The 13,185-nt window shown below is 36.5% G+C and overlaps 1 protein-coding gene across 9 annotated transcripts in view; it reads left to right on the top strand.

The window, feature by feature from the left end:
- The window catches only part of EML5 (EMAP like 5), a 187,029-nt gene that overhangs the window by 86,816 nt on the left and 87,028 nt on the right, over positions 1-13,185 (top strand). For all 9 annotated transcript variants that reach the window (XR_005199467.1, XM_017524634.1, XM_017524635.1 and 6 more), the window contains exons 15-17: positions 6,083-6,188; positions 7,533-7,626; positions 8,572-8,672. Coding sequence is in view for 8 of the 9 variants with exons in the window: in XM_017524634.1 (XP_017380123.1) it covers positions 6,083-6,188; positions 7,533-7,626; positions 8,572-8,672 (301 nt within the window). In the remaining variant the exon portion in view is untranslated. The remainder of the gene's footprint in view (positions 1-6,082; positions 6,189-7,532; positions 7,627-8,571; positions 8,673-13,185) is intronic.

Raw genomic sequence — 13,185 nt, 5'->3', positions numbered from 1 at the left:
AAATGAGAAGGTTTAGGTTTGGAGAACTTGCTTGAGATCAATCAGCTAATAGATAGTAAAGCCTAAAGCCTTCAGTCTATCTGGCTTTAAATAGTATGTAAATATATCGTCTAGCTGGGATATATGGAAAAGGGGGCAACTTGCATCCTCCCATATAGCTTTCTTGAAAGGAGAGAAAACTCCCTTTTTTCTTTCTCCCATTCTTCCTCCCGTTTTTTATGCCTCTTCTTACTTGCTCTTTCCTTCCTCTCTCCTCTTTCCTTTCTTTCATTCACTCAAAAACATCCATCAAGCACATTCTATGTACCAAGAATTGTGCTAGGAATATAAAGATAAATAAGACAACTTCTTGCCGTGATGAAAACTCATATTCTGAGTTGTAATACAGTGTCATAAGTATAGATCAGAGAAGCTTCTCTGATATGTATTTATGACAATACCTTAGCACTATTGATGTTTTGGGCCAGGTTTTTTTTGTGTGTGGGAGGCTGACCTATGCATTGTAGGATATTTAGCAGCATCCCTGGTCTCTATGCACTAGATGCCAGTAATACCCACTTCCCTGAGTTGTGGCAAACCAAAATGTCTCCAAACAGTGCCCAGATGTCCATTGGAAGGCAAAATCACCGTTTTAAAATGTAAAGATATGTACAAAGCCCAGCAGCAATGTAATGAAGAACTAATGATTGATTGTGTCCAGGAGAATCAAGGAAACGCTCATACAGATGATGACATTTGAGCTGAGTTGTTTACCTGGCAGTGGGGGTGGGGTTTGGGGAAAGCATTCTAAGTATATTATAGCATGTGTAAAAATAAGGCAAAAAAAAAAAAAACAACTTATTTAAAGAACTATGAGTTCTAAGTGCAGAAGTTAAAAAAAGAAAAAAAAGAACTATGAGTAACCTACAGCATTCAAATCTTAGAATGCATTGTGGACATTAATGGAGGAACTAATCAGGAAGGTAGGTGGGGGCCTCAGGGACACTACTGACCTTTAGTTTACAGAAATAGTTCCTCTTGAAGCACAGTTATGTGCTCAAGTGCTATGGCAAGGAGTTGAACATTATTCTGGTACTACTGGAATGAAGACTGTAAAAAGTGGCCATTTGCTACCATGATCCTGGGATTTGAGGAAATTCAGGTCAGATTAAATAAAAAATTAGTACGCCACAGGTTTTCCCTGACTACCCATCAAGTCATAGCTCCTGTGCTTCTGGCTTTGCTTACCCAACAGCATTTCTGCTTTACACACTGCAGATTCAAATTCTTTATTGCAAGACACGGGCTCTTACTGTAGCCTTATCTCCTCCCAATGTTTTCCAGGTCTTTCCTGGGTAATAGTGCAGCCACCCAGTCCCATCTCTATAAAGTTTTATACTTCTAACCTAAATGTGTTAAAATGGCTCAGAATGAAAAAATAAATGTTATTGAAAGGAGAAATACTTTTTTTTTAAGACTGAGTCTCGCTCTGTTGCCAGGCTGGAGTGCGGTAGTGTAATCTTGGCTCACTTCAACCTCTGCCTCCCAGGTTCAAGTGATTCACCTGCCTCAGCCTCCCAACTGGCTGGGACTATAGTCATACACCACCATGCCCAGCTAATTTATATATATATATACACATATATATATACATATATATATACACACATATATATATATGTATATATATATATATATATATATATATATATATATGTGTATATATATATATATATATATTTTTTTTTTTAGTAGAGACAGGGTTTCCCCATGTTGGCCAGGATGGTCTCGATCTCTCGACCTCATGATCCGCCCGCCTCGGCCTCCCAAAGTGCTGGGATTACTGGCATGCGCTATCGTGCCCAGCCCCAGAGAAATACTTCTGAGTATTTTGTCTGAGTGTTTTGAAATTTAGGTGAAAAAGCCTTCTGCTCCAGACATGGGATGTGGATCCTTGAGGTCTCTGGTGAAATCTGCACATCTGTGTTTTTATATCTGTTCCCTACCCTGTAATCCCCACCATGTGTACTTCTATGGTTTTGATCTCTTGTTTAATTGCACACAAGTTATACTACTGGGTAACCAGAACCAGGTGTGAATGTGTTGAGATTTCTACTGTTTTGCATAATAGGAAAATTGAGAAATAATACATATAAAAGATATAGAGGCATAACATCAATGCATAGTTGGAAGTTGACTCTCAAGGGCTCACATGGTGTGTGTGAGTGTGTGATAAGCTTCTCATCTCTGCATAGATGCAGTGTTCTTAGCCTTAGTAGAAAAACTTGGTTTAGTGGTTTAAGCCTTGTGTAGTCGATAGATCTTAGAAGACAAAGCAGTATATTGGTAGTTGTCAATATAGCAGTGCCTAGCTTTGTATAAATAGAGAAATGGGATTAGCCATAGAAGTTAAAACTACCTTGTTATCCCATATATTAACACAAACTGCGTCTTGGATACACAGTTGTATTTAATGTTTTACGATCTAGCCTTTCCAGTGTAGGCACTTTCTGAGAAACCTTTGTCCTCATTTGGGGCATTTTGTTGTCAGGTTTTTGTGTTTGTTTTTGTGGATATCTGCTTCATTTTACCCTTGAGCTTTCAGATAGACAGATGTGATTCAAAACTCTGTTCTGAGGTGTTTATTGTAGTGGAGTAATGGGTTTACAGTAAAAAATCATACTTTTCTACTGAAGGGGAGGGCTTGGGAATCCCTGAGATTAGCTAAAGTTAAGTTGTTGGAAGAATTCCTTGATTGGAAAATTTACCTTTGTGTTTTGTTGCTCTGTTTCCTGAAAATAACTCGGGGATGCCCCTTGTCCATCTACTGCTTTGATTCCTTGGATCCCACCTATTCGTTCACTTTAAGAAAAAAACAAATAATTGTTGCAGAGGTCTCTGTATTTTGCAACTGCTCTTTTATAAGAAGCACTTTTTCCAAATAAAACAATTTTAAAAAATTTAGATGAAAAATCTAGAGGGTTTTGTCTTTTGGGGAATTAAATACAAAGAATAACCCCTTGTCAGGAACTGTGACCTTAAGTGGAAATGTGAAAGAAACTCACCTGGAAACTTAAGTAATGTTGACGAATTGTACTGTAATTTGGAAATTTTATTTAATTCAGCAAATAGTTGTTGAGTGCTTCCTATTCAAAAGCATTAAATGTTGTGGGGGAAACATGAAGATAACTCAGATTGGCTGCCACTATCAGGAGCACTATCTAGCATAAAAATGGGACAAATTACTCTGTGTATATATATTTGTGTGTGTGTGTGTGTGTGTGTGTGTGTGTGTGTGTGTGTATAAAATTCACTAGAAACACACTAATTCAGATGTGGCAGCTCAGATTCAACATATCTAAAATGGAGATAAATAGGATTAATCTTCCCTTCAAAACATCCTTTTCTGTTTCCTTCTTAGAACATAGCAGTATATTAACTTGGTTGCCTAAGCCTGGAAGTTAATCTTGTTCTTCATCCCCTAAAACTAGTCAGTTCTCAAGTTGCACCTATTCTTTTATCTTCAGTATTCTTATTTCTTTAATTTTTCCATATCTCTACTGATAATGAATACTTCACAATTTCTGAAACATTACTGTAGCCAATTGATCTCCTGCTTATTTTACTCTATCCATTTTCTCCATTCACTAAGCTGGGGGGGGATAGCAGGGGGAGAAATGCCAGATGTAGGTGATGGGGAGGAAGGCAGCAAATCACACTGCCATGTGTGTTCCTATGCAACAATTTTGCATGTTCTTCACATGTACCCCAAAACCTAAAATACAATAAAATAAATAAATGGGAAAAAAAAATCTTCTAAAAGACTTAAAATTCTGCAATGTTTATCAGTATTAATAGCTTGTAGGCTAAGAAGCTGTCTTAATAGCCATAAGCTCTAAATGGTAAGAGATAAAAAGGGAAAGTTGAGAGTCAGACTTGGGTTAAATGCCTTGAATTTCATTTAACCAAATCTGACCCTCCAACCTCCCCATTTTATCTCTTACCACTTGCCTCTATTCGAAGAGGCAAATGGTAAGAGATAAAATGGGGAGGTTGGAGAGTTCTTGCCTTCTGAGATATATAGAATTTGTCCAACACATATAATGCTGTTTCATGTCTTTTACTTAGTTCTATCCTCTTAGAAAATTATTTCCTTCAACTTCTATTCAACCTTCCAACTTTATCTAATTTCTGTTCCTTTTAAGACTTAGACTAAGTCTGAGAACTCTCCCAACCTCTCCCTTCTCCCCTTCATCCCTGAGTGAGATGCCCTAAGTGTACTTTAATAATTCTCAGTTTTATACTAAATACTGTCTATGCCTCCTTGAAGATGATATTGAAATCCAAGCTCTTCCAGTTACTAGCTACTGGCAAATTACCTAACCTCTTTTTGCCTTCATTTCTGTATCCTTTAAAATAAGGATATTGTCTGTTCCTATCTTGTAGAGTTGTTGTGATTGGTACCTGAGTCAATCTTTGTAAAGTTCTTAGAACAGTTTCTGGCACATAAATCACTTCTCAGTGAAGGTTAGTCATCATCATAATTTCCAGGTGAGATGTCCAGTAGACAATTGAAAATCTAAGTCTTGGATTCAGAGGAAAAATAACCGTTCGAGAGTAGGACTTGGGAGGTTTTTATTGATTTAACCACTGAAACTATAGAAGTGAGATACCTCAGGGCAAAAGTGAAGAATGAGAAGACTGAAGAATTAAAGATAATCTTGGGAGAGGTTTGTATTTAAGCAACAAGTGAAGGAATTGAGAAGGAAACTCAGTAGTAGGAGTCAAGGAAGCTGGGCATGGTGGCTCGTGCCTGTAATCCTAGCACTTTTGAAGTCTGAGGCGGGTAGATCACTTGAGCTCAGGAGTTCAAAACCAGCCTGGGCACAAGGTGAAAACCCATCTCTACAAAAAATTAGCTGGGCATGGTGACTCATGCCTGTAGTCCCAGCTACTTGGGAGGTTGAGACAGGAAGATCACGTTAGCCTGGGAGGCAGAGGTTGCAGTGAGCCAACATCATGCCATTTCACTCCAGCAGGGCAACAGGAGTGAAACCCTGTCTCCAAANAAAAAAAAAAAAAAAAAAAAAAAGTGATGGGGAGGATCAAGGAAACCAGAGAACTGGAAGAGAGTAGCACAGTAAATTAATAAAAAGCATCAAATTCTGTAGGAGTTTATATATAAAAAGAAAACTTAAAAGTTACTGGCACTACCATGTACCCACAAAAAATGTTAAAAAAAATTTAAGTTACTGGTAATGTTTGGCTGAATAACTTAGTGAACTATTGGCTAATTGCAGTGTTATTTGTTATATCTTTTTATAAAATCAGTCTCAAAATTAACTATAATTGATAGCTCTGTTTATATCAGGAATTGTCTCCATATACAAAGATATATCTCTTTATGCTTATGGTTAAAGAAAGTGATGTTACTTGAGTCTAGAGGAATAATTAAGAATTGATAGTTTACCTGTACATTAGTGAACATCATAAACCAAATTTAAAAATACAAGTGACAGAGTGCTGCAGTAAAATTGCCTTTTCAGGTCTTGACATGCTTGGTACTTTAACCCCCTCTGAATATTTGTTGACACCATTATCTTATCTACCATGCGCTTGCTTTCTTTATATTCAAGTCCTATACTTTCTGAAGGCCCACCTCCAGTACCTTCTCTTCCATAAATTGTTTCTCCACAACCTTTTCATGTTCATTAAGCATCTATTACCAGGTGTTTGTGTTTAATTGGTAATGTTCTGTTTTCCCAGTGAGTTTGCAAAAGCTACCTGAATGTCTTATCACTCATTGTATCTAGCATAGAAACAATAGATGTTCAGTAAGCATTTATTATTTTTATTGATGAAATATAGGATAAAAGTCACATAGTCCTAGTTACATCATTCCTAGAAACACTGAGCCTAGCCTCATTAGCTTTTGAACAAGTATAAGAAAAAAAATCAAATATATAGTCTGCTTTATATTTTTATTTAATAAATTTCTGTAGTAAATAAGTCAAGCTGTAAAAATCTCTTGTTTTATTTCCTTTTAATAGATACAGAAATAAATAATTGTATATAATGACTTTTATAATTCTTTCTATTTTAGGTTGGTAGAGATCCCTCAATTCATATATGGGATACAGAGACCATTAAACCATTGTCTATATTAAAGGGCCACCACCAATTTGGTGTTAGTGCTGTTGATTTCTCAGGTAAGGCTATTTTCTGTCTCAGTAAGAATGAACAAAATGCAGAGGCAATACATAGCATTTTAATTTAAGCCAATGACAAGCCTAAGCTTGTCATTTAGCTGTGACAGTCACAGTTTTTATCAATGTATATTCTGTTGTCCTAATCAAACACTATGACAGTGTGGGTTTGCTAGCTAGTTTATAACTTAAAATCAGCATGATTCTGTAAACATAAAAATGTTTGTCTACATAACAACCTAAATTCATCTCATTTCTACAAGTAGTTTGTATTTCCTATGTTGGGCAAGCGCTGATCTCACTTACTGTTTTATAGCCAGAGTAAACTTTGAAAATGTTTAGGGTAAAAGGCTAGCAAAGAAAGAGTTGAGAACTGAAATACTTATTTTAGAGATATTTATAAAGTGACAATTTTAAGCTATCTTGTAAAAGTAATTTCAGATTATGTTAGCAGTTTTCTGTTTATTTAAAAGTGTGACAACTACAGGTAGATATCATAGTGAAAGCTAGGGTGTGAATTGGGAAGAGGGAGGAAATACTATTAATAGAGATTTCTATATTAAGAAACAATGAATTAGTGCTTTTGCTGCTCTGACTGAAGTGATAAATTATCCATAGCAGAGTTGAGAGGGAAATATGTATACATATTCAAGGATTTGGTAACAGTTAAGAAACTAGAAAATGAATTGCAAACCAAGTGAGTCACCAAGAAAAATACCACTGTGACAATGAGGAAATAATTTAGCCTAGTAAAGTGTGGTAAAGTGGAAAATACTTTCTTGTGGTCTGAGCTTTTATAGCCTATAAGAATGCACACCCATAAGGATATTCAGTGATCATTTGTCTCAATGATTTGTGTAATATATTAATTACGTATTACTTGATAATGACCTTCACTAAAAGTAGTCATATTAGTGGCAGTATGTTGTTGTAACTTACATGTTTTTCATTTGGTTAACTTTTTATAGTCACTCTAAGTTCTTATTTATATTACAGTAGATTTCTTATGATGAATTTAATATTTTCTTAATCCCTTTGTTAATTTTCCCTTTCCTTCTATTTTTTTAATCTCTTTTTTCCATTTTTCTTGTCTGCCTCCCTACACCCCAACCTGATGGATAGATAAGAAAAAGGAGGTCAGGTGCAATGACAGTAGATGTTTTAGAGGATTTGAGAAACTTTTATTCCCCATCCCTTATAAATGCTGGTTCTTTTTATAGTTGTAAGCATGCCTAACATTTAACATTATTTTATCAAATTTTAAATAAAGGACATGGGTTTAGAATATATACTGAATGTTTTCCATCATCTGACTGTTAATAGTTTATCTCTCTCAATTTTCCACAGCGGATGGGAAACGTTTAGTGTCAGTTGGCATAGATGATAGCCATACTATTGTGCTGTGGGACTGGAAGAAAGGAGAAAAACTTTCAATAGCACGGTAGGAAAAAACTTGATATCACATTGGCAAAACACTAGAATTACTTTGGACTTAAACTTATAAATTAAAACAATTTTGAAATCAAGCAAATATGTAACTTTTTATTGCTTCCATGTTTATTACCATTGAATAAATAATATAATCATAGTAAATTATTTCAGAATTTCTTTGTAGATATATCCCTTGTGAACCCACTTTTAAATAAAACTATACGATGGCATTGGATATAGCTATCTAAAACCTCCATGTACAGGTAGAATGTGTTCTGCTGTATGATAGGCTATTATATAGCCATTAGAGAGCATGATCAAATGGTCAGATTAGATATTTAAGTGAAAAAAGATACATATGCATATATGTCACAAAGAAGTTATATGTTTTTTTCTTATTTTTCTTCATTTTCTAAGTTTTCTACTGAGCATGTATTATTTTTATAATAACAATGCTTTAAAGGAGGAAAAAGTCAATGAACAATGTCAGATTTTAACCTTGTATTTATTAAAGTGATGTTAAAGCACTTTAAAAGTATAGATAATGCTTTTTACGGAGTGTATAGATAATGCCCAAATTAACAGTAGTTTAAGAGGAACTTTGTAGTTGGAAAGACCCTTAAGGTATAACAAAGTATTGTTCTAAAATTGTCTTCAACTCATTCTTGCCGCAAATAGCATTCCCTATGCACAGTACTATAGTAGGTATTATAGGTGCTGTCTGAAAGAAGTTTAGTTTTGACTGTTGCTGTCTTTTGAGATTCTCTTGAGCAGAATTACCATATTAAAATGATAAAAGAACAGGTATACAAATGGATGATTACACAGCCCAAATCTGAGAGATAAGTGGGGGAGAAATATTCAGTAAATAATCAAGATAGGGTATGGATTAGGCAAGAGATGAGTACAGGAAAGATGAATCTTGAGAGCTAAAACATTTTGATATTTATTTCAGAGGAAGTAAAGATAAGATTTTTGTTGTAAAGATGAACCCCTATGTGCCTGATAAACTCATTACAGCTGGAATTAAACACATGAAATTTTGGCGTAAAGCAGGTAAGAAAGTGCTGCTTTTTCACTCCTTTGAGTTTTAAGAAATTATTGCTTTTGAAAGTAATTTAGCTAACTGCTGTCTGTACCCTAGACTGCATCCTGGAACAGAACAGGAACATTAGGAGAAAAATTAATGAAACCTGAATGAAGTATTGAGTTCATTTAATAATAATGTATTAAATATGTTGATTTCTTAGTTTGAACAAATGATCTATGGTAACATAAAATGTTAACATTGACTGGGCACAGTGGTTCATGCCTATAATCCGAGCACTTTGGGAGGCCACGGTGGGAGGATCACTTGAGCCTCGGTGTTCAAGAGCAGCCTGGGCAACATAGTGAGACCCTGTCTCTACAAAAATATAAAAAATTAGCTGGGCATCGTGGTGTGTACCTGTGGTCCCAGCTACTTGGGAGTATGAGGTCAGAGGATCACTTGAGCCTGGGAGGTTCAGGCTGCGGTGAGCCATGATCTCCCACTGCACTCCAGCCTGGGCAATAGAGCAAGACCTTGTCTCAAAAACAAGAAATGTTAACATTAGTAGAAACTGAAGTGTATAAAAGAACACTCTGTAATACCTTTGTATCTTTTCTGGAAATCTAAAATTATCTAAAATGTTTATTTTTTTAAGTAATTTACTTTTCTATTGATGTATTTTAAACGAATACAGGATTTATTGCCATTTTTTGGCGCATTTATGTAGTTGACGTAGTTTGGCTGTGTCCCCACCCTAGTCTCACCTTGAATTGTAATAATCCCTGTGTGTCAAGGGCCAGGTAGAGATAATTGAATCATGGGGGCAGTTCCCCCATATTGTTTTCACAGTAGTGAATAAGTCTCACAATATCTGATGGTTTTATAAACGGGAGTTCCCCTGCATAAGCAATTTTGCCTACCGCAATGTAAGATGTGACTTTGCTCCTCATTCACCTTCAGTCATGATTGTGAGGCTTCCCCAGGCATGTGGAACTGTGAGTCAATTAAACCTCTTTCCTTATAAGTTACCCAGTCTTGGGGGGTATGTCTTTATAAGCAGTGTGAGAACAGACTAATACAGTAGTATTCATACTTACCAAAGGATTCAGCATATGAGATTAATCAAATTATGTCCAGACTCCTTCCTTCTGTTAAAGACATGTTATAGTCTTTTAAAAAATGAAATTTAAAAAAAAAATTATTCATATGCTATAAAATGATATAAAAGTGGAATGTTATATTACTTTAGTCATTTGTAACTATAAAATAAAAATATATCTGTTTTCTAAGCAGAATAGTATACTTATAAATTCCAGCAATGTGACATCAAAATCTCAAATAAATTGAAACTGTTCAGAGAAAATAGGTAAATATAAGAAGAAGTGAAACATTATTAGAAAAAAATAAACTTAGTGAAGACATTTCCCAAGTTCAAGTAACTTTCAAGTTGTAAATTACATGGGACATGAATTAATTTTCAGTCTTGGATTTAGTGCTTCATCACAAGCTCATCAGATAACAGTATATGTGTTTGCAAAGTAAAAATAAGTGTTTTTAAATTTGTAATTTTGTTTCCACATGCTTAAACTTTTCATTTGGGTACCTTCGTCACTTGTAATTGCAAATTCCCAGCAAATAATATAGTTGGACCTAAGGTCATCAGAAAGTATTAGGGATTGGTTCCAAGGATTCCCTGAGGATACCCAAATCCATGATGCTGAAGTCCCTTGTATAAAATGGTATAGTATTTGCATATAATTTATGCACATCCTCCTATATATTTTCAGTCATTTCTAGATACTGATAATACCTAACATAATGTAAGAGCTATGTAGTTTGTTATACTGTTGTTTAGAGAATAATGACAAGAATAAAGTCAGTACATATTCAGATGCAACCATCCTTTTTTTATTTTTTTGGGATGGAGTCTTGCTCTGTTGCCCAGGCTGAAGTGCAGTGGTGCAATCTCAGCTCACTGCAACCTCTGCCTCCTGGTTTCAAGAAATTCTCCTGCCTCAACCTCCCGAGTAACTAGGATTACAGGCGCCCACCACCACACACAGCTGATTTTTGTATTTTTGGTAGAGACGGGGTTTCACCATGTTGGTCAGGCTGGTCTTGAACTCCTGACCTCAGGTGATTCACCCACCTTGGCCTTCCAAAGTGCTGGGATTATATACGTGAGCCACTGTGCCATGCCCATCCTTTTTAAAAGGAATATTTTCAATCCACGTTTGATTAAATCCACAGATGCAAAACCTGAGAACATGGAAGGCCGACTGTACTTAGTATTTCTGTCTTGGGAAAAAAATATGAATTTGTTTGAAATAAGATTTCAAGAAAGTAAATAGTGTTGCACTTAAAACATTTCCAAATGAATAACTTTTTTTCTTAAGTTTGATTAGACGTATAATAGACCTGAAAGTGATGCATGAAAGTATGAATGTTAAGGCTTTGGTGAGCATTTCAACCTTCCTCACTTTTGGGGTCTGACACACAGAATTCATTTACCCAATTGGGAAGTAAGTATCTACTTTCTTAACCTGACTAAGTATTGTTTAACCCTCTAAATGCATAGTTAGGTAAACTAGGTTGAAGGCGATGACTTCGGCTTGAGGTTGACATGGGGCTTCTTGCCTCCCATTCCAGGTCTAGGCTTTGAGAATTTCAGGTTATGAATTCTTAGTCTCTCCCCTAAGGAATATGAACTCTATTCATGGTAGGGACAGAGGGATGGGGTGCCACTGAAAGTTTCTGATGCAATTATGACATGACCTGATTACACAACCTTGTGTAGAAGGAACATGTTACGGTGTGTGTATCAAGAAAACCCAGCTATCAATAATCTAAGCCAAGGGTGGCAAACTTTTTCTGTAAATGGTCAGATGGTAAATATTTTAGGCTTTCTAAGCCAAAGGACAAAATCAGAAGTATTATGTAGGAAATTATAGAACAAGAGAGAAAATTGTCCTGCCCTGTTTACCCTGTTTGCACCCAGTTGCCATTAGACATTCTGTCTGCCAGGGAATGGGCCTGGCACGTTGTGGTAGGGAGTGAACCTATTTGTGAGCTTCACTCTGCCCCACTGACACATAGAACGCAGTGTCTCCTTCTGTTCCTGGAGAGCTCAGCCTTCTAAATTTGGGCAGCTGACCAGAAGTGGGGCAACTATTAGACTGAGATTCCACTGCCAGATACCCAGCAAGTTGCCATTAGTAGAGTCTCCAGCTTGTAGCTGGGGACCAGCTCAGACCCTGGGCAGATGCTAGTTACAGCCACAAACCAGTGAGGTAGACCCTGGGTGCAGAGAAATAAACAGACTTGGTCTCTGCAGCTCAGAGTGCTAACCTGCTCTAGTGGACATCATACAAAAACGGGTAGCAGTGGGATTTGATGTTCAGCCCGTAGTTTGCCCACCCTGCTTTAGAGGATAGTTTGCCCTCTAGTGAAGGCCAGTTCTTCCACTTGTGCACTAGGTTTTTTTCTATCATCTACTCAAGGATACCACTCTAACTCTTCTACCCTTTCTCTACTGTTTCATTGATTTTTCTCTCTGCTGACTTTCTCTTCAGCATACAAGTGTGATATGATTTCTCCATCTTAAATAAGTGATATAAAACCCTCTTTCAACTCTATTCTCTAGTTGCTGATCAATTTGCCATCTCACTTTGATGCTAAACCACCTCTAAACAGTTGTTGCTACTTTCAATTGCAATTGACGTTCTCTTTCTTTCTCTTTAGAAAAATCTAACCTAGTTTTTTTTCACCTCACCACTCCAGCCACCTGCTCTTATAAGGCCACTAATGACTCTGCCTTCTGTGTTGAGAAAAGACAGCTTTCTGAATCTGACCACTTTTTATCATCTTCTATGATATCACTTTGGTCTGTGCCACCTTTACCATTTGCCCAGATGATTGAAATAGCCTTCTGACTCCTTTCGTCCTTGACCTCCCTTGTATCTGTTCTCAATCCAGATGTCAGAATGAACCTCTTAATAAATCAGTTGCCAGATCTTGTCATTCCACTACTCAGATGTTTTGCATCTCATGTAAAGAGAAAGTTAAATCCTGACAATGGCCTGCAATATTGCCTTTGACCCCTCCAACTCTGTTTCTCATTACTGTCTCCCCTTCTTTGCCACTCCATACTGGTCTCCCTGGTTGTTACTTAGCAATTTCAGTCACGTTGTTGTATTGGGGACTTTGCACTTGCTGCTCCCTCTGCCTGGAACACTCCTCTAGCATGACTTGCTCTTGTTAGCTCCTTCGAGTCTTCATTTAGATATACCCTTTTGATGAGGCTTACCTTAACTGCCTCAATGGACTCCTCCCACTTCCTGTCTCATTTTTATACTTGTATTTTCTCCAAAGCACCCATCATCATTTAACACACTGTACATTTTACTTGTTACATTTATTGACTGTCTCTTACCATGAAGCTTCAGGGAATTTTGTTGTCTTGCCTGTTCTGTTCATAACTCTGTCCCTGGTACCTTGAATGGTGCCTGGCATATATATTTCTTTTTTCTTTCTCTCTCT

The sequence above is a fragment of the Cebus imitator genome, unplaced genomic scaffold (assembly GCF_001604975.1).
Source record: "Cebus imitator isolate Cc_AM_T3 unplaced genomic scaffold, Cebus_imitator-1.0 Scaffold34, whole genome shotgun sequence".
Classification (NCBI taxonomy): Eukaryota; Metazoa; Chordata; class Mammalia; order Primates; family Cebidae; genus Cebus; species Cebus imitator.
This window is presented reverse-complemented; position numbering and strand designations above follow the sequence as displayed.